Source organism: Lutra lutra, chromosome 7, assembly GCF_902655055.1.
Source record: "Lutra lutra chromosome 7, mLutLut1.2, whole genome shotgun sequence".
Taxonomy (NCBI): Eukaryota; Metazoa; Chordata; class Mammalia; order Carnivora; family Mustelidae; genus Lutra; species Lutra lutra.
In genome coordinates this window covers 24118219-24142542 of record NC_062284.1, presented here as the reverse complement: position 1 = coordinate 24142542, position 24324 = coordinate 24118219, and the positions used below count along the sequence as shown (strand labels likewise).

General features: G+C 42.3%; 1 protein-coding gene across 4 annotated transcripts in view; it reads left to right on the top strand.

Moving 5' to 3' along the window:
* The window catches only part of ATP10A (ATPase phospholipid transporting 10A (putative)), a 182925-nt gene that overhangs the window by 114106 nt on the left and 44495 nt on the right, over positions 1-24324 (top strand). For all 4 annotated transcript variants that reach the window (XM_047737380.1, XM_047737381.1, XM_047737379.1 and 1 more), the window contains 4 exons: positions 12050-12135; positions 21721-21827; positions 22232-22363; positions 23455-23585. In XM_047737380.1, coding sequence (XP_047593336.1) covers positions 12050-12135; positions 21721-21827; positions 22232-22363; positions 23455-23585 — 456 coding nt within the window. The remainder of the gene's footprint in view (positions 1-12049; positions 12136-21720; positions 21828-22231; positions 22364-23454; positions 23586-24324) is intronic.

Here is a 24324-nt window from a genome sequence, read left to right as displayed (position 1 = left end):
TTGTCTTTCTCTGACTGACTTATTTCACTTAGCATAAAACTCTCTCGATCTATCCATGTTGTTGCAAATAGCAAGGTTTCACTCTTTCTGATGGCTGAGTAATTTTGCCGTGTGTGTGTGTGTGTGTGTGTGTGTGTGTGTGTGTGTGTGTGTGTTGTATGTGTTCTTATTTATCCGTTCGTCAGTTGATGGAAATTTGGACTCTCTCTGTGGTTTGGCTATTTTTGATAATGTTGCCATAAAGATAAAGGTGCACGTACCCCTTCAAATCTGTATGTTTGTATCCTGTGGGGGGATACCTAGTAGTGCAATGGTTGGGTCATAGGGTAGTTCTATTTTTAATATTTTGAAGAACCTCCATACTTTTTTCCAGAGTGGCTACACTAGTTTACATTCCCATCAACAGTGTAAAAGAGTTCCTTTTCCTCCACATCCTCACCAACACTGTTGTTTCTTGTGTTAATTTTAGCTATTCTGGCAGGTGTGAGGTGGTATCTCATCGCATTTGTATTACCCTGTTGAGGAACGTTGTTGAACACCTTTCCTGTGTCTGTTAGCCATCTGGGTGTCTTCTTGGGAAAAGTATCTATTCATGTCTTCTGCCCATTTCTTAACTGGATTATTTGGTTTTTGGGGGTGTTAAGTTTCCCAAGTTCTTTATATTTTGGATACTAACCCTTTAACTGATATGTTGTTTGCAAATATCTTCTCCTATTCTGTAGGCTGCCTTTTAGTTTTGTTGACTAACAAAACTAAAACTTTAGTTTTGTTTCCTTTGCTGTGCAATAGATTCTTGACGAAGTCCCAATAGATTCCTTTGCCTTTGGCAGTGTATCTAGTAAGTTGCTATGGCTGAGGTCAAAGAGGTTGCTGCCTGTGTTCTCCTCTAGGGTTTTGATGGTTTTCTGTCTCAGATTTAGGTCTTTCATGCATTTTGAGTTTATTTTTACCTATGATGTAAGAAAGTGGTCCAGTTTCATTCTTCTGGATGTGGCTGTCCAATTTCCCCAACACGATTTGTTGAAGAGACTGTCTTTTTTCCATTGGATAGTCTTTCCTGTTTTGTCAAAGATTAGTTGACTGAGATGTGGATCTAATTCTGGGTTTTCTATTCTATTCCATTGATCTATGTGTCTATTTTTGTGCCAGTACCATACTGTCTTAATGATTACAGCTTTGTAATAAAGCTTGAAGCCAGAATTGTGATGCCTCCAGCTTTGTTTTTCTTTTTCAGGATCACTTTGGCTATTCACGTTTTTTTTTTGTGATTCCATACAAATATTAGGATTATTTTTTTCCAGCTCTTTGAAACATGTTGGTGGTGTTTTGATAAGGATTGCATTAAATGTGTAGATTGATTTGGGTAATATAGACATTTAAATAATGTTTATGCTTCCAACCTATGAACTTGAAATGCTTTTCCATCTCTGTGTCCACTTCAATTTCTTTCATGAGTGTTCTATAGTTTTCAGAGTAGAGATCTTTTACCTCTTTATTGAGGTTTATTCCTAGGTATCTTACTGTTTTTGATATAATTGCAAATGGGATCAATTCCTTGATTTCTTTTTCTGCTGTTTCATTATTGGAGTATAGAAATGCAACAGATTTCTGTACATTGATTTTATATCCTGTGACTTTGCTAAATTCATGAATTAGTTCTGGCAATTTTTTGGTGGAATCTTTCAGGTTTTCTACATAGAGTGTCTTGTCGTCTGCAAATAGTGAAAGATTGACTTCTTCTTTGCCAATTTGGGTGCCTTTTATTTCTTTTTATTTTCTGATTGCTATGGCTAGGTCTTCCAGTACTGCGTTGAATGACAGTGGTGAGAGTGGACATCCCTGTTGCGTTGCTGACCGCAGGGGAAAGGCTCTCTGTTTTTCCCCATTGAGGATGATAGTAGCTGTGGGTCTTTTATAGATTGCCTTTATGATGTTGATTTATTTTCCTAGTGAATCAAACCTGTTGTCATTTCATATTGACCCTTTTATATACAGATATGCTTTTTGATTTAAAAGTACTTTGGCTAATATTAATACAGGTATACTAGCTTTCTTTTTGTTAATCTTTGTCAGATAAGCCCTTTTTGTCTTTTCACATTGTTCTCTGGTATCTGTATGTTTTTAGATGTATTTCTTATAAACATCATATTGTTGAGGGTTTTTTAAAATTCTGACAATTTTTTTATTTTTGATAAATGATTTTACTTGATTTACCTTTAATGTTAATATTGGTATATTTGAGTATGAAGGTTTTCTTCTTTCGTTTTTGTTTGTTCTGCCTGGTTTGTTTTCCTTTTTCTCTCCACATCTGCCTTTTTTTTCTTTTTGCTTTCTATTTTTTTTTTTTGCCTTTTTTTCTTTTATATTTCTTGCCTTCTTTTAGAACGAGAGATTTATTATTCTTTTATCACTTGGTTTGGCAGTTACACCAGTTACACACTCCTTTACTCTCACTGTAGTTGTTACATTAGAGATTACAACATGCATCTTTGACTTACCAGTATCTAATATGCATTGATTTTTAATTATTTTCCTGAAAAATTTCCAAGAACTTCTTTTTTAAGCTTCTTTTCATTCCCTCCTAACCTAATATGCTTTTGTAGTCATGTGTTATAATTAAAGCTGTTTATGAACCCTTTAAGACATCATCATTATTTAATATAGTTAGCACACATTCATTTTTACCCTCATATTGGCCATTTTTGTTGCTCTTTATTCTTTTCTACTTCTTACCCTTTAATCAGGGCCATTTTCCCTTCTCTTTGGAGAAGTCTTTTGTTTTTATTTTTTTTTTTAAGTCTTTGTTTTTAGTATTTAGTTCTGTTCTGCCAGTATCAAGTGCTCTCAATTTCCTTTTAAGACTTTATTTTCTTTGGTTTTGAGCATTTTCATGCCATGTGCTCAGGTATAACTTCCCTCTATTTATCCTATTTTAGGTTTTTGGATCTGTGGGTAGGTGCTTTTTAGTCAGATTTACTAAATTCTCAGCTATGACTTTTTCAAATATTGCTCCTGTGTAATTCTTTCTCTTCTTCATCTTGGGTTCCAGAAATATATATGCCAACCCTTCTTTTCTATCTTCTCTGTCTCTTATCCCTCTGCTGTGTTTCCTCCCTTTTGGTCCCTGTGTTTTATTCTAAAAACTTTTTCTGACCTTTCTTTTAGGTTACTATTTTTTTTTCTTCAGGTTACCGAATCTGCTGTTAAACCATTCATTGAGCTTTCAGTGTTTTTTTTTTTTTTTTTTCAGGTCTGATTTTTTTTGTTTGTTTGTCTGTGTTCTTTTGTTTTTGTTGTTTTCAAATTTCTTAGGTTGCATTTTAAGGTTTCTAGCTCTTCCAAAATGTCTTTAACTTCCTGATCAAGGCAAGCTTGGTAACTTAAAGTCCCTGTGAGCCTATTCCTACTCTTGTTTCTGTTGGTTCTTTTTGGATGATGTCTAATCTCCTCTTGTGCCTGCTTATCTTTGAGTATGTGTATGAAATTATACTTGGAAATTTTTTTTTTTAAGATTTCTTTATTTATTTGAGAGAGAGCATGGGAGAGCACAAGTCAGTGGAGGGGGATGATGGAGAGAATAATCTTCAAGCAGACTCCCCACTGAGCATAGAGCTCATGCGGGGCTTGATCCCATGACCCATGAGGTCATGACTTGAGCCAAAACCAAGAGTTGTAGGCTTGCCACCCAGGCATTCCAGAACTTCATTTTTTTATAAAAATTTGAAGGCTAGAATTATGACTCTTTTTTCATTTTTTTAAAGGATCTTATTTATTTATTTCTGAGAGAGAAAGAGAGAGCACACACAAGCAGGGGCAGGGCAGTCAGGGTGGAGGAGCGGCAGGCAGAGGTGGGGAGCAGCAGGCAGAAGGGGAAGCAGGCTCCCCAGTAAGCAAGGGTCCCGATGTGGGACTCCATCCCAGGAACCTGGGATCATGACCTGAGCAGGAAGCAGATGATTAATAAGCTGACTGAGCCACTCAGGTGATCCACTTTTTTTTTTTTCCCCCATTAAGAAAGGACTTTAGTGGGGCTTCTGGGTGGGTCAGTTGTTGAGGGTCTGCCTTCCACTCAAGTCATGATGCCAGATTCTAGGGTCCTGGGATCAAGCCCTGCATCAGGCTCCCTGCTAGGCGGGAAGCCTCTTCTTCCTCTCCCACTCCCCCTGCTTTGTTCCCTCTCTTGCTGTCTCTCTCTCTGTCAAATAAATAAATAAAATCTTTTAAAGAATAAATTTAAAAACGGACTTTAGTTTGTCTTGTTCAGTATCTGGAGGTTCTATCAATCAAATTCCATATTTTAGGAGTTGAGATAGTCTGGGTTTAAGCTGGGTGGCACTTTCCACAAAGGCTCACTCTTCCAGTTCACTCTTTCTTTGTGGTTCAGTTGTTCATGGTCCCCTAAAAAGACATAGCTGTTTATCAGGCCCTTCTGTTGGTAAGTTCAGTGGGAGGCAGAATAATGACCCTTCAAAGATGTCTGTGTCTTAATTCCCTAAATCTGAGAATAGGTAATGTTACATGACAAAGGGAAATATAATTAAAGTAGTTAATTAGCTGTCCTTGAGATAGATTATTCTTAATGATCCTGAATTATTGAGGCTTTATAACTGAAAGAGGAAGCAGGAGAAAGAGTACACAGTGATGCAGTGGGAGAAAGACTTGGTTTCCCTGATGTTAACTTTAGAAACAGATGGAAGCCATAAGGCAGGAATAAGGGGAGTCTCCAGAAGCTGGAAAAAGCAAGGCAATGGATTCTGTCCTGGAAACTTCAGGAGGAATGCAGACCTGCTACACTTTGTTTTAGGCCCAGTGAGACCTATTTCCAACCTTTGACCTCCAGAACTATAATAAAACACATTTATGTCATTTTAAGCCACCAAGTTTATGGTCTGTTATGGCAACAATAGGAAATTAATTCAGGTTCTAAACTCCAACATTGGTTCGTCTAATTTTGCTCAGTTTCCCAACTACCTCCTTCAGAAACTATAGATTGCTGTGAGAGGAAAGAGGCCCCCAAGACCAGTCTCAACTCTCTGGACTTTTTGTCTTTATTAGAGGGTGGTTTGACTATTCTTTTTCTTCTGGTTAAATCTCTGGTATCTTTGTTCAAGTGTTTCTAATATTTACCCCGTGTTTCTTTTTGCCCTAAATATGGTGTTTGGTCCCAGTTGTCAGTCCTTAATGCTGGATGGTCTTCCTTTTGAATCTGAGGACTGAGCTCACCTGATTGTGCATTAGCATTCACAGTCTTGCGCCATTTTGGTCTCAGGGTCACTTCCTGGGGTGATGCAAGACTTTCTTCACCGACCTCTTCTTTTTAAGTCCCCCATCCGGATTTTATTCTAACATGAGCAGTATGACTTTTTTCCTACATGGTTACCACTGGGACCTGCCCTCAGAGGTCACTTCATTATAGATGTCTCTAGTTCTTTCTGTGCTGGCTGGTGAGAGGAGAGCACCTTATCTCCAGTTGGGATATCTGTCTAGTGATCCCCAGAACTCGATGGGTCTAGACCTACAGCCCTGTCTTTGCTCACTCCATCATGCCCACCGATAATGATGGAAGAGGGGCAAAGAGGTTCATGGCTGTGAGACAGACAGGCTGACTCGTAACCTGGCAGTGCACATTAGCTCAGCAGCATTGCTGTAGACGTGTTTCATATGGTGGCACCTTGTTGGATTAAGTACAGATTCTTTTAAGAAGGCAATTTTAATATACAGTTCTCCTTTAGGTTTTGAAGTTGGTTTTCTATAAAGCAACTCCTGTTGCTTGCTGTCCGGTTGCATAGCCTATCCTTAGATACTCTTAACATATTTATAAAAGAAAAAGTGGAGGAGCTCTGCTGTCAATCACAGACCATGAAGGCAGCACGAAGCAGTCATAGCTATGAGGGAAAGAAAGGCTTTTGATTTTGAGAATTTAGGCTCAAACCTGGCACTCTGGGCCTTTGAATTTTGCCACCATCTAAACTACCGCTTTGAGGCTTTTTGAGTATAAGACAGCAAGGAGGCTAGAGAAGAAAGGATAAAAAGGCAGGGAAAGGAAGGGAGGGGTTGCCCCTCCTGTTTCAATGAGGGCAAGGCTGGCTTTCCACTTTCAAAGAGAGGTCCACGTGATCCTTGTACTCAGGACAGGAAATTTTGCAATTAGAAAAAGAAAGCAGCAAATTGATACCCCTTGATCAATGTTTCTATGAGCTGTCAAAGGCTTTGAGGTTCCAGAAGCCTCTTTGAAGGCTTGCTGAGGCCCTTATGCCCTTCCCATGGTGCTGGCCAGCTTTGTTTCCCTGGAGATGACAATGGCATCAGGAGGGAGTGTGACACTCACAGAAACCGTCATGAGCTGTACTACATGCCTCCCACTGCTTCTTCATGGGCTGCAGAACCAACCTACGTAACCACTAACATACTTAGGACACATTGGATAATATAGTCGCATCTATTGCAACTATAGAGTAAATGGTTATTTAAATATGTTTCGTGATCATTTGTATCAGGGCGTAAACTCCTAGTGTAACACTGAATCTATGAAAGTGATTAGAAAAAGATTACTTTGAATCAAGTTTCTTTTATGTTTGACATTTCCTGCTACCAGTGCCAGAATGCCTACAGTTTCATTCAGGTTTTTATTTTTTGATGGATTGAGTACCAACTATGTGCCAGCGGACACATTGGTGGACAAGACAGACTATTTCTTTCCCATTTCAGGTTAACTATTTGAAAATATTGATTTGGCAATGCAATCTTTGCAGTAAATAAGTAAATTTATTCATTCATTTGTTCATGCAGTATTGGGCTTTCTGCCCTCCTTTAATTCCCAAGGTACTAAAAAGTCATGTGGTAAACATAAATTGGATTAAAAATACAGAACAAAAGGGTTACCGTAATTTTTCCATTAATTTAGGTTAAAATGCTTTGGCTAAGTTAATTCAGATATTGAGCACCCTTTGTTAATAAATAAGCAGCTAGATTAGAAGCTGTGAAGAAATTCTTTTACATTGCTACTAAGTCAAATGCACTTGTACCAAAGAGGGACTGAGTTTCTGAAACACAGAGAAGCCCTACCAGCCCCCTTGACAGTCCTATTTGTCTCAACATCAGGTGAGGGAACACCTGGCAGGCAGAGGTTCTAGGCCTCAGGAGCCCAGCACGGAACTCTAGGTCTGTTTGGAAGCTTGTGATATATGAGATCCTTGCAAAATAAGCACCCGTCACCCTGGTCCATGCATGCATAAGGCTCTGTGCTGGTTTCAGGGGCATAGACCTCCTGTTCTCAGGGAACCTAAAGTCTGTGAAGCATGAATGAAGCCAGGAAGCTCACAGCAGTGGCACCTGTCTATCCTGCCTAGGGCAAGGAGCTATCACTTCTTGAAATACAAGAGGCAGTTAGCCAGGTGGAGTAGTGTGGGAGGGCAAAGGAATCCATGCAAAAAGGTCTGAGCCTAATATCGTAAGTGGCAGGAGTAGGAAGTGGGAGGGGTGGCATCCAATTCCGGCAGAACCTGGCTGCTACCCTGGGATGTGAATCTCATCCTCTATGGTAGCAGCTAATACAGGGTAATCAGCTTTTGTAAAAAAATTTTTTAAGGATTGATTTATTTTATATATATAGAGAGAGTGTGTGAGTGTATGCTAGCTGTGGGGAGGGGCAGAGGGAAAAGGAAAGCAGCAGACTTCCCCCTGAGCATGGAGCCCAAATTGGGGCCCTATCTCACAACTCTGAGATCCTGACCTGAGCTGAAATTAAGAGTTGGACGCTCAACCAACTGAGCCACGCAGGTGCCTGCAGGCATCCCTATGTGGGGTGGTGATGTTGAGGCTGGAAGTGGAGGGGAAACCCTCAGTCCCTTGTGACCAGTTGCATCATGATGAGTGACACAAAGGACAGTTTCAGGACAGGGTCCCAGGTGCAGAGGACAGAAGGAGCATGGGGTGTTTTCTGTGTCTTGTCGCTGGTTGCTGGGCTTGGTACATTCTCTCACCAGGCTTCTCTGGACCATGTCATCCAGAGACCAGGACAGACAGCCTCACTCTGAAATCTCTACATGGAGAGCTGGTGGGGTCTCTGGAAGCATGTGCTTATTCCATTTTCAAAGCAGTGTAAACTGGTTCACTTCATTCTTCTCATGATAAAAAATAGTGGTGTCTTCTTTGATGGACTGAAAATGTCCTTTTAGGTATCACTGTTTTATTTTAGGTTGAAGGAGGTGCACTTTCACTTTTCCTAAACAGTTATTAGTAATTCATTTAACCCAAAATGTGAAATATAAGACTAGTAACAGACTCTTCCCTGTAAATCAAGCCTTCATTCAGTGAACAGTCTGGGTACTGCTCAATTAGACATCATGCCTCCCCCGTGATTGAACAGGGGACATGCACCTGCATAGACACCTGGAAGTATCTGCATCAGCACCTGGAAGAGGTACTGAGCATGAGGAGTGATCAGCATTGGGCCTCTGAAGGAGGGACCATCTGCTGGAGTGACTTGGCTCATTAGGCCCTTGACTGCTGCAGTTTCTAACAAAAATTCAAGTTCAAGGGCAGAGCTCTCTCCTGTGTCCCAGCCCTGCCTCTTCCTTTTCATGCAGTAAGATTGAATCACTTTGTCCAAAGAAGCTGGAGAAATACTCAGAATATAACAGCAGAAAATATTGCCAGTGAGGTACTCATTTGGACATGCCTGCTCTGCACTGAGTGATGCCATCAGCTACGCTTGGCCCAAGGTGCTTGGCATGCTGGGTGGTGCTGCAGAGGGCCAGTAGCTTCAGTCAGAGGGCCTGCATGTATGAGAATGCTCTCATAGGCAATGATGCTTCTGCAGCAACTCCCAGTACTGACATTGTCACAGCATGGATGTGAATTAAAATCACCTCTGCATTCTGTGGATTGGTGGATTTATAGAGCTCTGGAGACCTCAGAAATCCAAGTCTAAAAGGTCTCTCTTGACTTGCTAACAGTCTCAACATTTATTAAACTGAAGAACTAGGACTAAATCTCAAATCTCCTGATTTTTTTTTTTTTTAACTCCATTTTTGGGTGAACTCTGCTAACTCCACATGCACTGGCATTGCTGAAGATGGGAAGGAGGTGGATATCAACCATCAGACCAGGATATATTTAATAGGAAGCATCTTTTTTAAAACATTAAAACTTAAAGACTTGTTTAAATATCTTTGAAATTTTCTTTAGGATTACACACTTTCTGGCTTATTAAACATAATGTCATCTTTGCCTGTTAAAGCAGGATAGCCTAAGAGTCAGCAGCTGAGCTGGATGTCTGAAAGGCCAAGGAACTGCCATCAGTTACTCAGAGGCCTCTTGACCTTGGGTATGACCTTAGGCGTGCTCCCTAATCACCCTAAATTAAAGGTAGCATGAAAATGAACCCTGCCATAAAAGGTGGTGAGTAGCTTGTAGCACGGGGTCTGACATTTAACAAGCTATCAAAAAATTGTAATTGGTGACAGTGATGCTGGTGATGCAGTAGAGTTGTGCCCCCCAAATTACTTATGCATGCATAGTGTATTTATATTGCCGTATTTATATTGAAATCCCTGGTTTTCTGGGCTATGTTATACTTGAGGAGTAATTCCTTTCTTCACAATCGATCCTCAATGTATGTACATATGCTTTTTTTTAAACTTTCTTTTTGTTGTGGTAAAAATATACATATAACACACAATTTACTATTTTGACCATTTTTAAGTGCGCAGTTCTGTGACATTAATTTTATTCACATTGTTGTGTAACCATTATTACCATCTACCTCCAGAATTTTTTCATCTTCCCCAAGAGGAAGTGTTTTTTGTTTGTTTTTTAATGGATTTAACAAGCTCAGAATGGAAGGGTGGGTTGGGATCCTCTAATCCTCTAACTCTGTCCATGCTCCAGGGGGCAGTGTTGACAAAAGTTTGGCAGATGATAGTGACTAGAGCATGACCTTGAAGCCAGTTTGGAATGAAACAGATGGGTAGGTAGATGAGTGAGAAATAAATAAATATATTTCTTAAATGGGGTACTATTATATCATCAGTTTACTTAGAAACAATCAATATAATTAGAATTTTCCTACCCAAAAAATGTGCTCTGCATGTGAAACTTTTTTAAATGAGAAACTAAGAGATGGTCTCTGTATTGGTTTGCTAGGGCTGCCATAACAAAATACCACAGTCGAGCTACTTAAACAACAGAAATTCACTTTCTCGCAGTTCTGGAAGCTGGAAGTCCAGTTTGTCCACAGGATTGGTTTCTTCTGAGAACCCTTCTTTGGGAAGCCATCTCTTCCCTTTTTCTTTTTATGATTGTCCTTCAGTATGTGTCTGCATCCAAATTTCCTCTTAGAAGGATGCCAGTCACATTGTATTAGGCCTCACCTTAATGACTTATTTTAACTTAATTATCTCTTTAAAGGTCCTGTGTGGGCACATCATGAGGTTCTGGGGTTTAGGACTTCAACATATAAATTCTGGGATATGGGGTGAGGATGGTAGTGGTTACACAGTTGAATTATAACAGTCTCTGAAGATCCCTCCAATTCTAAAAATCCTCAAAATTCTCCCCAACTCCAGATGAAGCAGATGAAACCAGGCAACCTGAGCCTTGGACGTGCACATTCCTCAAGGCACATGGTTATTATAGAACGTTCCGAATGCAGCACTGGAGTCCAGAGACGGAATGTCCTACCATTTCTGAGCCATTCACATTACATTTTTCTTAGAGAGAAAGAATAACAAACAGACAGAGTATTTTAAGTGCACCCTTCTTGTCTGCCAAGAATAATCCTGGTGTGCTGTGGAACTCAGTCCCTTCATGGCTATCCTGGATGCTGCATCTGCAAATGTCTGCCTTGGAAAAGGCAACCAGCTGGCTTCAAGATACTTCAGATGGCTTTAAATGAACTCAAGGCAGCCTGACACATAGCCTCACTCTAGAAATAGAGCCAGAGGCCATTTCAGTCCAAGGGGAGCAAGGCTGATGGCTAATTAAACCTCAAGAAGAGCTTTTTAAAATGGCATTTTAATTTCAGCTATTGAATTGAGCTACTATGATCCAGTGAGTTCTCTTTTTAATATATAGGATGCACTGAGAAACAGTAAGAACTGACGTTTGAGTAATTACCTTTATGGCTGTATTCTGTGCAGGAAACTATGTTGTTGTGGTAGAGTCATAATCACCTGGGGTGGTGTTAACAATATTTATGCCATTGCTATGATTTTTAACCACTTGCCCTTTTTATGTGATGATTTACTTGTGTGAGCAAAGACAATTTAACTTTTCATCATGTTGTGACACTTGGTAGATAAAAGGGAATGACAAGTCTGAGCGATGAGAGCTAATTTTTAAAAAAAATCCATTAATGATAGTTATATATACTAAAGGCCTATTCCCTGCATTTCCCTCCCATTTTTCTTCCTCCCATTCTCCTTCCTTCTCCCTTCCTTCTCTCCACTCCTAATCTGGTCATATGGTTTATGGCAGTGTTATATCTCTCAGTGGCAAAATTCTCAATGAGAGACTTTGTGGTGAGCTGCCATTTTTCATCAAGTAGAATAAAACAGAAATTGTTATTAAATGTATGTCATTAAATATCTGTGCAAAAATTTTAGTGCACATTGAGGAAATGTCATTTTATTATAAGTTCCTATTTTCCAGATGGAATTTGCTTCTCTAATCTGTATAGGAAATTGGAAGGTGCTGGTCTGTTTCAAAAAGTTCATTCATCCCTTTCAATCATTAGTGGCTTCCTTTGCCGTTATCTCTTAGTTCTTTTATTTTCATTAGAGCTATAATCGTTTCCAGCTTACTTACTCACCAGTACTGTTCTATTAATTGCTATTCATTCTACAATGATCAGTTATCATTCAGTATAAAGATGAGAAAGCATGAGCTAAGTGCTGTGTGCCCATTGGCATTCTGCAGAGGTTTCCAGGCAGACTCCGTCCATGAAATATCCCTGCCCCAGGTGGATATGAGACCGAAGAACAAGTGCCTCTTAGAATGGAATGGTCTGAGCCCAGATTTCTCTAATGTATGCATGCTGTTGTTTTAGGTCTCCGAATTCAATCCTTTGACGTTCACCAGCGTAATCGAGTGTGAGAAGCCAAACAACGACCTGACTAGGTTTCGTGGTTGCATGTGAGTATTGTACATATGTTTGAGCTTGATCTTCTGTTTGATACACACACACACACACACACACACACACACATAGTTCAAAAATAAGCATTTAGTATTTTTTGCCACATGTGTAGCCTTTTAGGAATGTTGCCCATTGCTGAGCCTTCTTGGTTGCTTATGGGACTGGTTTGTAAGATCCTATCTGCAGTAGAAACTTGCCCACACTGCCTGTGATGAATAAATACAGCTTGTTCTTCCTCTAGCTGGCCCAGGTTGGATGAGGGGAACAAGAGAAGTATGGTTGACTGACTACACATGGCCCCATTAAATGGAAGCATGGGGGCTACCCAGGAGGAGTCTGGGTAGAATCTCATTCATTCATTCACTTAGGTACTCAGGCACTGAGTATTTGTTGAGCCTCCGCTGCATGATAGGCCCTGTTGAGGGCTCTGAGAGTAATGCAATGAACTGAATAGTTACAAAAAAAAAAAAAAAAAAATATATATATATATATATATATATATATATATTGCCTTCATGTTTATTTCATTATAGTTAGGGGAAAAGAGAGACAATAAACAAACAAAAAAATAAGTACAGTCTATAATGTGTCAAGTAGTTCAGTCCCTTGCTCCGAAATGGGAAGACAAAAAAGGTGGATAAATGACAAAGGCTTGGCATGTGGTGTACTTGCAGAAGCTGGGCTATGCGTACGTGGGACATATATGCTAGTCTCTCTACTTTCATATTCATTCAGAAATAACAGTCATACTGAGTGTGTGTGTGTGTGTGTGTGTGTGTGTGTGTGTGTGTGTGTGTGTGTTTAGTCCTTTGACTTGGGGAAAACAATGGGACTGAAGAGGGAGCATCAGCATGGAGTTGCTGAGTTGGATGCCAAAGCTGTTGGGGGCAGCCTCACAGGGAATGAATGAGATGTGTGTGCAAGAACATGAAGGACTGTAGGTCTGACCTGCCTTGACTCACTGCTTGACCTCTTGGAGCCTTAATCTGCTCTCCCAGGCTTAGTTCTCCTGTGTAGAGAATTTGGGGCCTTCTCTCTGCCAGCTTTCTTGCTTGAGGTACAAACTGACCAGTCTAACTGCTTTGTGGTCCAGGCACGTAGTAGCCCCCACAGACATGTGGGGTTGAGGCAGGATACTCTGCTTCTGGAAGTAGGCTCCATTTCCAGGACCTCTCAGTGTATGTTTGAATCTTCGGGCTCAGTGGCACAGCCAGCACTGTTGCATGTGTCCCCCACACTGTAGACTTCTTATCCTGCTACGGGCTGAGCAGCGAATGAAAAGCGTTAATAGTAAATGGTGAAATGTGTGTGCTGCCAAGAGGGGACCCAGTTACCCATCAAAATTGCTGGTCCATGCTTGAAGGTCAGAATTTGGAAAGTGTTAGGTCATCCATTAAGGAGCCAATTAAAAGAGGATAAATCTCATTAAGAAAAATGTTAAAATGTAGTATGTAGAATGTAGAGGGAGAATACTCAAGTCTGCCATGGATCTTTCACCCTCCCATGGCCTCCTGGACCATCTTCTGTAGGCCCACTGACGCATTGTCCCCCAGACTTCACCCATGGCACCATTCTCAGCACCACTGTGAATCTCCAGGGCCACATCAGCTAAATGGAACAGATGCTGGGTTTCCAAAGACCCTAAAATAACCATCTTGAAGGTTGGTGAAAGCATCTTCTAGGGGGAATATTCTATGCACATTCTTGCTGTTAGGGTAATTTTGTGAGGCCAACTCTACCGAAGAAAAAGGGTAGACATCCTTCACCAAAGACTGTACTCCTCTCTTATTGTCTGTCTTCTCTTCTATAGGGGTTCCTCCAAACTTCTGAAAGATGCAGTGCTCCTGTGCTCTGATGACTATTCTCACACTTTTGTTGCCTGCTCTTGAGTTGGATTAACACTGAAAGGGATTCAACCCTAAGTCAGCAGCTCTTGGTCCTGTCCTCCAGGAACTATGCTTGTCATAGGGATTTTAAACAAGTCCAGCTTAGTACTGAGGCTGGCAGGCTCTGGAGCCCACACTTATAGCTAGATGACCTTAGACGATCTATTTAACTTTATTCATCTGTATAATGGGGAGAATCATGGGAGCCCCCTCAAGTCCTTGGAGCAAAGCTTAATCAATTTAATACCAGAAAGCTTTCAGAAGGGTGCTTAATAAATATTTACCACTATTATGGTCATTGCTACTATTGTTAATATTATAACTGTTACAGATAATACCATAGAGCAGGGAGATAAAAGGATCAGGAGAGAGGTATAAGAGAACATGAATGTGTCCAGGGGAAGAGTTGCTGTTGGAAAGGGAGGGTGATTTGTCTTCAGTGTGTGTATTAGGAGAAGCCATGGAAGGAAGGTAATGGGGTTTTTGAGATTTCCTGGATTTGAGGAGCTGGGAAGTGCCTCAGATGGAGTCAATGTGGACAGAACTTCAGGGGAGTAGGACCTAAAGATAAAGATTTGAGGACCCTCTGCCCCAGAGGTCATGTATGAAGTCAGGGAACAGGCCTGGGAACATGGGACAAAGGGCTAGGGAAGAAAGGAAAGGAATAAAGACAGAATAACCCCACAGTCAGGAGCAAGCATCCTTAGGTGTGATAGGGGTGTGGTTCCAAGGGCAATGTCCAATGATGGAGGCAGAGCAGGGACATTCAGGAGAAAATCTGCCTGCCACACTCCAGGGGCAGCCTAAGGAACGGGAAGGCCACACCATCAAAGTGGAGACCCAGACGGTCAGAGTCCAGATTGCAGGAAGTAGAAGAGGAATTATATTTTTCCTCTGCTTTTTCTAGAAATGTGGCCTAAAAAGGAGAACCAGGGCCAGAGACGAAAGCCTCAAAGAAAGGGGAAGGACTCTTATTAGGAAAAGAGAAGATAACAGAAAGCCAGACTGGTGGAGATCTCCATGTGGGCAATGCTGACTTTCAGGTGTGGGGAGGTGGTGATCAATGAGAGGTAGCGTCCCCTGGTTCCTTGCTTACCCCCAGTGCCTGCACCACCTCCACACCGAGCCCTTAGCTGACTCAGCACCTCCAGCCTCTGCATTCTCTGGCAGATAGCTGCTTGAGTGGATGTCATTTTGCCCCCCAGCCAGCCAGGCTTACTCAGCTTCTGCAGCAGATGCCTCCAACAAACGTTTTTAACATGAGTGACCTCACTGGTCCATCTCCTGAGAAAGAAAGGCAAGAAGGACATTTGCCTGCTGCATGAATCTTTCCCCACTCTGCTCCCTAGTTTTGCCATACTTTCTCCAACCTGTCGTCTTGCAGTGAGACTCACCTCCAAGCCTGGTCCCAAATCCTGCTAGTCTAGATGCTGCCAGGCTGCCAGTTCAGGTCTTTGCATACTTGGACTCTGGTTTAGTTGTGATTTACCATTTCCACCAAGCCAGGTGTTTTGGATTGGCCACTGAAAGGTCAAGGTGCCGATGGGCCTCTCTCCTAGCAGGCCAACTGAGGCAGGGTCTCAGGAGGAGGTGACTGTGTGTTAAAGTTTCTCCCTTTGGTGCTGTGCTGCAACCAGCATGAGCAGCTCTACTCCCTAGCCAGGTTGAAGTGCTCCAGGAAGAGTGAGGGGAATGGGGGCAGGTAACTGGAGTGTCGGGGGGGCACCTGTTCCTCTCCTGAGAGAAGGGAGGCCAAGTTCCCATACTGGTCCTTATGCTCAGGGGTGGGGCTAACTTGAGAGTTAGATCTGCAGTTTAGACCCAGGGAGCCGATCAGCAGCCAGTTCCCTCTTAGGCTGGTTTGCTGGATTTCATTATCTGCTGAGGATGGCCTCCCTTCAGCCTTGACTCAGCTGCTGTCCTGTGACCTCACTCCAGCCAGGGAGCCCAGGCTGAGCCCAGCTGCCCTTTATACCAGCAAAACCAGTTTCACTCATATTTGGACCAGCCAATCTGAACTCAAAACTTTAGCCATTTGCACTTAGAGAGACCGAAGCTTGGGTTTATAGCAAGAAGACCCAAGTCTGAATTCTAGCTTTGCCCACTCACTAAGCAAATTATTCTACATTTCCTAACATGACTTCCTCCTAATGTTGGAAGTAACAGTGACTGACATGAGAATGAAGGAAAAGAATATGGGTGAAGAATTAGGTGAATTATTTCTTTCCGTTTTTTTATTGTTTTAGTATATGGGTAAGAAAATACAGAAATTCTAAGATAGGCTTGAAATATTCCAAGAAAAAGTAAGATCATGTATTTAGAAATTAAGAAAGAAAGAAATTCATGTGCAAGGCAACAACAGAAATAATCCTTTAACTGTCTGTGGAGGAAGCATGAGGTGTATTATAACATGTTAGGCAAGAGAGTGGTATTAGCCATGGTATGTGATTCCATTGGGATGAAATGTCTTCAATAGGAATGTCTTTATAGATAGAAAGCAGGTTAGTGATTTTCAGGGTTTAGGGGAGTGGAAGGGGAATGGGGAGTGACTGCCAGTGGTTATGGGGATTCCTTTTGGGGTGGTAAATATGCTCTAAAATTACCTGGTAGTGATAGCTGCACAACTGTGTGAATATACAAAAAAAAAAAAAAAAAAACAAAATGCTCAACTGTACACTTTAAACAGGTGAATTTTATGGTATGCAAAATGTATCTCAAGCTGTTAAAATTTTTAAAAAAAAGTGTTAGGCCCTTCATTATTCAAGGGCACCTTAATGCTCACCGTCGTTTAATACAATCCCACAGTTAAACACTAACGAAATCCTGTTCTCCACCCCTGTGGGCTCCTTCTCCCTGAACCAAGGCATTGCAGCCCAAAAAGGCCCCTGTGAATGGAGACCAGCTCAGTGGTTGAGTGCCCCAGCAGCTCAAAGCACCCAGCTCAGCTGTGCTCAGCCAACCTCATGGCATATGGTGGGTGGTTTCTGAAGCCACCAGTCAGTCAAACATTTTCGTTTACCTTTAGGAATAAAGCAGAGAGGTTGGTTGGTTTAGTCTGAAATAAAATTCCATTTCAAATTGTATATACAGGTTCTATTTCTGATCCCAAAGTCTTTGACAGAGTAAGTCCTGAGCTCCCTCCCTGCATGCTACAGAGCTTTATAGGACCACCTAGGGCTGGGAACCTGCCATTGCAAACTTGTTCATGCTTGTTGGGGTAGTCTCCCTGCCCTACAGATGACACGCTCCAACACCACTGTCACCTGTAAGAGACAGCAGCACAAGAGCCCTCATGGGTCCTTACCACCCCCCAGCCCAGTGTCTGGATGGAACTATGGGTTTATGTCCGAGATGTACTCACTACCAATGACCAGGCATTAAGATGAACTGTACCAACTGGACTCGTTACCTTGGCACTTTTTTTTTTTTTAAAGATTTTATTTATTTATTTGACAGACAGAGATCACAAGTAGACAGAGAGGCAGGCAGAGAGAGAGAGAGGAGGAAGCAGGCTCCCTGCTGAGCAGAGAGCCCGATGCGGGACTCGATCCCAGGACCCTGAGATCATGACCTGAGCCGAAGGCAGCGGCTTAACCCACTGAGCCACCCAGGCGCCCAACCTTGGCACCTTTAATTGACATTTATATCTCAAGAAAATCCATCATTGACACAAAACACACAATTGGGTTATTTCTGCACTTACATTAGATAAACAAAAACTTGATCAACTATTAAAGAAAATTCTTCTATGATTTCTTTCTCCCTACGTGTCACTCAGAGTTCCCTCAGGCAACAGATCTGGCACTTAGATTCACATATGTGGAGAGGGGTCTTTTTGCTAAGGTCCATTGAAACAGGAGTCAATGGAGCTACAAGAGTTAGTAGCAGCTGAGCTGTCACCACTGTGAGGTCCAGTGGCCCCAGAACAGGAATGGCCACCTGGACTCATGTCAAGGGGGTCACCTGGGGAGGCTCATAGCCCTAGTCTAGGGACACACCCAGCCCAATACTCACTCCCCAAAAGGAGCCAGGGAATGAGCTCGTCATCCTCCCTTGCCTGTGTTCACACCCCTGTCCTTATGACATAACCATTGGATGGACCCAACCTAAAGCTGAGGGCAATGCAACCTTCAGCATTTGCCAGGCTTAGAAATAGATATCAGGGGTGCCAAACAGAATAAGATTTGAGGAGCTCATATTTAGAAGTGGACACAAACAAAGAGGCATCAAAGAATACTGTAGAGTTTCCTGGCTGGAAGGTCTGGGGAGCTTAACCCAGAGAACCTTCTTGAAGTTTATAAAATGTGACCCCAGGCTAGCAGGCTAGGCTCCTCTAGGCTAACTGGCTGCACTGCGATGAGAGGCAGCATGGGTAGAAGGATGTGCAGTGTGAGGTGGCTGGAGCCCAAAGCCTGCACAGGAAGAGCCCACAAAGATGCTGCAGAATCAGCTGGGCCATGTGTGTGAAGCCTGAAGAAATAAGGAGATCACACAGAATCTCCCAGGAGAATGCAGCATTCAGGTGCACACACTGAAAGGTTGCTCTGGTGACTGTGTGAGAAATGGACAGGAGGGACCAAGGCTGGTGGCATCCAGGCCAGCAAGGAGGTATGTTGCAGTCTCTGAACAGAGAAATCTTGGAAGTCTGAATTAGGTCAGTGATGCACAGAGGGAGGGAGAAGGAGGTGGATTCAAGAAATAACCAGGGAAGAGGGTAAAATTAAGGACTGACATTTGAGTAGATGTAAAAATGAGGAAGGAGTGGTCAAGAAGGGCCCTCTTGGTGTAGTCAGAGTGCTGGTCAGGATGTGTGAGGGTGGACCACTCTCTGGGGTGGAGAAGATAGGAGGGCCCAGGTGCTGGACGTGATGTGACCAGGGAAAGGAAAGAGCAGCTGGCTGCTCTCCAAGGTCCCTGAACTCTCACCCTACTGCCTCTGGTCCTGGGGACAACTGGGCAACAACAAGCACACCTCGCACTTCTGTGTTTGAACTGATGGATTGCTGCCCGGTTGCTGGTCCCTGGAGGAATGAGCCTTGATGTGGAAAACCCATTACCAACAGCAAGTGCTGATTAGGGAGACATGACATCTTCTGAGGAAGAATAGCTATGCAGAATACTTATTAGCTTAACTCCATGGTTTCCCAAGGAGCCAGGCTGTGACCCTTCCCAGTGCACAGAACAGTCTTGCCAAACAGGTCTCATCACACTTGGACTTTGGAACAGTTTTGATTTAGAAGAGACTGGTTGTGATGAGTCAGGAAGCCAGGAGACTTGAACTAGAGAAGCTCTTCTCAGAGGCTCAGATGAAATGTTAAAGGATGCCTCAGTTTGCTCAGGCTCACTGTAGACCAGGCAACTGGAACAACAGAAATCTATTATCTCACATAATGAGGGTTAGTATCTAAAATCTATTAAGAACTTACCAAATTCAACACCCCAAAAACCAATAATCCAATTTAAAAATAGCCAGAAGACACAAATAGACATTTTTCCAAAGAAGACATGCAGTTGGCCAATAGACACATGGAAAGATGCTCAACATTACTCATCATCTGGGAAATACATGTCAAAACTACAGTGTGATATCATTTCACACATGTCAGAATGGCTAAAATCAACACTAGAAACAAGTGTTGGAGAGGATGTGGGGAAAGAGGAATATTCCTGTTCTGTTGGTGGGAATGCAAACTGGTGCAGTCACTCTGGAACGCACTATGGAAGTTCTTCAAAAAGTCAAAAATAGCACTACCCTAGGATCCAGCAATTGTACTAGTAGGTACTTACTCAAAGAATGCAAAAGTCCTAATTCAAAGGGATAATGTACCCAATGTTTATGGCAGCAATATCTACTATAGCCAAATAATGGAAAGAGCCCAAATGTCCATCAGTTGATGGATAAAGAAGAAATACAGACAGACACACAGACACAGACACACACACACACACACACACACAGGAATAGTACTCAGCCATAAGAAGAATGAAATCTTGCCATTTTCTAATGATGTGGTTGGAGCTATAGTGTATTATGCTAAGCAAAATGAATCAGTCAGAGAAAGACAAATACTGTATGATTGGACTCATGTATGGAATTTAAGAAACAGAACAAGTAAGCATAGAGGAGAAAAAGAGGGGCAAACTAAGAAATAGACTCTTAACTATAGGCAGACTGCTAGTTACAAGAGGGGAAGTTGGATGAGGAATGAGTTAAATTGTCAATGGGGATTAAGGAGGGCACTTGTGATGAGCACCAGGTATTATATTGTAGTATATTGCAGACTCGAAAGTGTATTGTAGACTTGAAAATAATATACTGTATGTTAACTAACTGGAATTTAAATAAAAACTTAAAGAAAAAGAAAAATTTGTCTATTTGTGACAATACAAGGTACTGATGAGGAGCAGTGTTCTCCACGATGAGCAGGAAACAAGCACAAGACCACACAGAGCAACCCTCCCCGACCAACTTCTCACTCAGTCTTACAGTTCCCAGGTCTACCCTCTCTAGCTGCGGTCTGTCCCTGTGATGATGAAAAGCCTGTGATGCTGACAGCAATTTGTCCATGTAGGTTTTTCTTACATATCAAGCAATTCTGTCACAGCAGCTGGGTGTCCTATAATTTAACTCAATTCTGACACTCCCTGCAGACAGTGTCAGATCCTCCAGGTTAAGGCTCAGTCCCACAAGACTTCCTCGTTCCAAATGCCAACCGCAAGTCCACGCTGTCACCTGTCCTTCCGACTGATCTGTTATAAATCCGAGGTTCCCACAGTCCACTTCTCAGGTTTGATTAATTTTCTAGAGCATCTCACAGTACTCAGAAAACAATTTTCTTACTGTTTACGTTTATTATAAAAAGATATGATAAAGGATACAGGTGAACAGCCAAATGGAAGAGATGCATGAGCAAAGAATGTGGGAAGGGGTGCAGAGCTTCTGTGCCTTCTCTGGGCATATCACTCTTCCAGCACCGCCACGTGTTCACCAACCCAGAAGTTCTCTGAACCCCTTGGTATTGGGATTTTATGGAGGCTTCATCATATAGGCACAATCAATGATTAATTTAATTTCCAGCCCCTCTGCACTCTCTAGAGAATGGAAGGTGAGGCTGAAAACTCTTGAGTTTCTAGTCCTGCCTTGGTCTTTCTGGTGACTAAACCACAACCAGGAGTCCACCCAGAGTGTCTTCATAAGATCAAAACCTAATACTCTTGTCTCCCAGGAAATTAAAAAGGATGTAGTATCCTATGTCAGGAAAAACTGGGTTCAGAGATGTTCCTAGTGCTCTTATCACTGGAAAATTACAGGAGTTTTAGGAGTCCTTTGCTGGGAACTGGAGTCAAAGACTAAGTATTAGAACAAAAGATCCTGGTAGCACCCCTATATAGCAGGGTTTTTAGGAGCCCTGTGTCAGGAACAGGGGGTACAGATATATCTATCTTACTATTTCACAAAGCTCATTGACAAAATAAACAAACAGCCAGCTGTTGAGATACTTCTAGAAGCCCAGTTACTAGTGAGCACCAGCTCCCTCTCAGCTCTTGCAGAGATCCACAGAGACAAGCCACCCACTCCAGGAGTTCCCTGTTTCTCTTCCCAGCATCCAGATCTTCCTTTCCCCAGGCAGTGCTCCTTGAGATGCAAGGTGCTTGAGAACATCTCTGTGATGCATGCCACCTTTTCCTCGACAGGATACATGACAATGGGAGAAAGGCCGGGCTGTATAAAGAAAACCTGCTGCTGCGAGGATGTACCATCAGAAACACGGAAGCTGTTGTTGGCATCGTCATCTATGCAGGTAGGCATGGCCATGGCACATGCGGTCTGTGATGCTGCTGGCTTGCCACCTGTGATGGGTGTCCTTGAACATTGCTCCTTGTCCTTTTTTTTTTTTTTTTCCTGATTACAAAAGTAGCACATAGACATTGTAAAAAATTAGAAAGCCCGGAAAACAGAAAGAAGAAAAATTTCTAATAGTATCTCTACCAAAAGTGTTCTCTCCTAGCATTTTAACTTATTTCTTCCCATTGTTTCTCCATGGTGGTTACGTATTTGGGATTCATTTCATACCCTGTGTTTTTGACTGAGCCTGTCCTGTAAGTATGAATGGACGGCAGCACTGTGCTTCAGTCCGTGAGTCGGGTGTGTGGTCGCTCCGCTGCTGGGTATCGATGTACCACATCCCTCTTGCTCCCTGCACAGGACATGAAACCAAGGCTCTGCTGAACAACAGCGGGCCCCGTTACAAACGCAGCCAGCTTGAGAGGCAGATGAACTGCGATGTGCTCTGGTGTGTCCTCCTCCTCATCTGTATGTCCCTGTTTTCTGCCGTCGGTAAGTCTCCTTCATGGGTCACAGATGAAAGGGCACTGCCGGACAGCCTCCAGGTGAGCCCAGTGGGCTGCCGACCACTCATTCTGACCCAGCGCTCTCAAGTTAAAACATGCGTTTGTTATCCACTGAGACTCAAGGGCTGGTTGCATCAGTATGGCCGTGTTAGAGAGGCCTAGATGAATGAGCTTTACAAGGTAATGTTACTTTTCAAATTTGAAACTTCTTGGATGGAAGAATGGTTTAATCACAGCAGTTATAATGATTTCAGCAGAAGTAGTATTAGTCACCTGGTGATAAACTGAGAATAACAGAGCAAGAGAAGTACAAATGCTCCTAATCAGAACTCTGTGAGAAAAAGGAAAAAAAAACATTTGTGTCCTAAGAAAGGGCTAGCAGTTAGCTTGCACATGGACTCTGGTACTGTCCAGCCTTTGATGGGCTCCAGACCCGGCATGCTGCCTTGGGAGTGCCTTGCAGGGAACTGTGTTGAGCCTCTGTGTAAATGATCATCACTATATCCCCTGTCCAGCTATCATCATGAAGCACACAGGTGTGATGTGGTCTTAGAGCTCAGTGGTGAAAGACACAGGTATATGGGTCATGAAAAGGGCTTCTGTTATCAGGTAGGCATGGGACCCAGTAGATGAAATAATGTGCATTTCCACTGGCTTCTGAGAGTCCATGACATGTGCGATTTGAATCTATAGCAAGGGTCAATAACAGGCAGTATCTGGGGCCTACTGACAAGACGTGTTTTGTGAGGCACATGCTGGGAAATTCCTTTTCTGGGATTTCCCATTGGTAGCTGCCAGCCCATACCCAGTTTCTGCCACATGACCAGTATGCTTTTCAGTGCCAGTAATGGGAAATGCCTGACGCAAGGGAGAGTCCCAGAACCAGTGCCTTCCAGCAATCTGATTGTGGGTGCCAACAGTCCCTGCCATGCCCTTTTTCTTTCTTACATGGCAGGGCAGGCTAATGAGACCCAGTGTGCCTGCGTCCATAGTCTTGAAATTTTGCTTTAATTTGCACTAGTGGTGTCTTATTTTTTCTATTGGATGAATGATGTTTCTTTTTGAATGTTGCTGTAGGACACGGACTGTGGGTACGGCGGTATCAGGAGAAGAAATCATTATTTGATGTCCCTGAGTCTGACGGCAGTTCTTTATCCCCAGTCACGGCTGCCGTCTACTCGTTTTTGACAATGATAATAGTTCTGCAGGTAACAGTATTAAGTACCATTTGATAATTGCTTAATTTTCTGGTAAGAACTTAAAGTTATCATACTCTGCTAAGAATGTCCTATAAATTCTGCATCTGGGAGGACCACAGATACATCTACCTAATGTGCTGCTTTTTACTTTTCTACCTAATTTATCTATAGGGTCTTCTTTGGGTGCTTTTCAAGTTAACACTTTCCTAGGATTCTTAGGCCTTGCAAGGTTGGTTTTTGGGTAATTGTGTTTTCTTTTTCTATTCAATTACTTCTTTAAAAAGACCCTAAATTTTATTTTGGGATAATTTTAAGATTTACAGATAAGTTACAAAAAATAGTGCAGAGAGTGCCAGTATGTCCCTTACCCAGAGTCCCCTAATGTGAACTTAACTACATTACTATGGTAAATTTTTGAAACCAAGAAACCAACTTTGGTACTTTGCCATAAATTCTAGATGTCATTTGGCTTCTACTAGTCTTTACAGTAATGTGCTTTATCTGTTCCAAGATTGAATTCAGGCTATCACATTGCATTTTGCAGCATTGGTTTTTATTTTTATTATTATTATCATTAGTATTATTAGTTCACATGCCTCATGAGCAATTCCCCATCACTAAGTGAGAATCTATGCCCAAAAGTCTTGTTTAAGAGTAGGGAGGGGGCAGTGAGTGTCATCTTAGGAACACAAAGTGCAGAGAGGCCCTCTGCTTAGCCTTTATCAATGAGGGGAGATCTGTTGTCTTT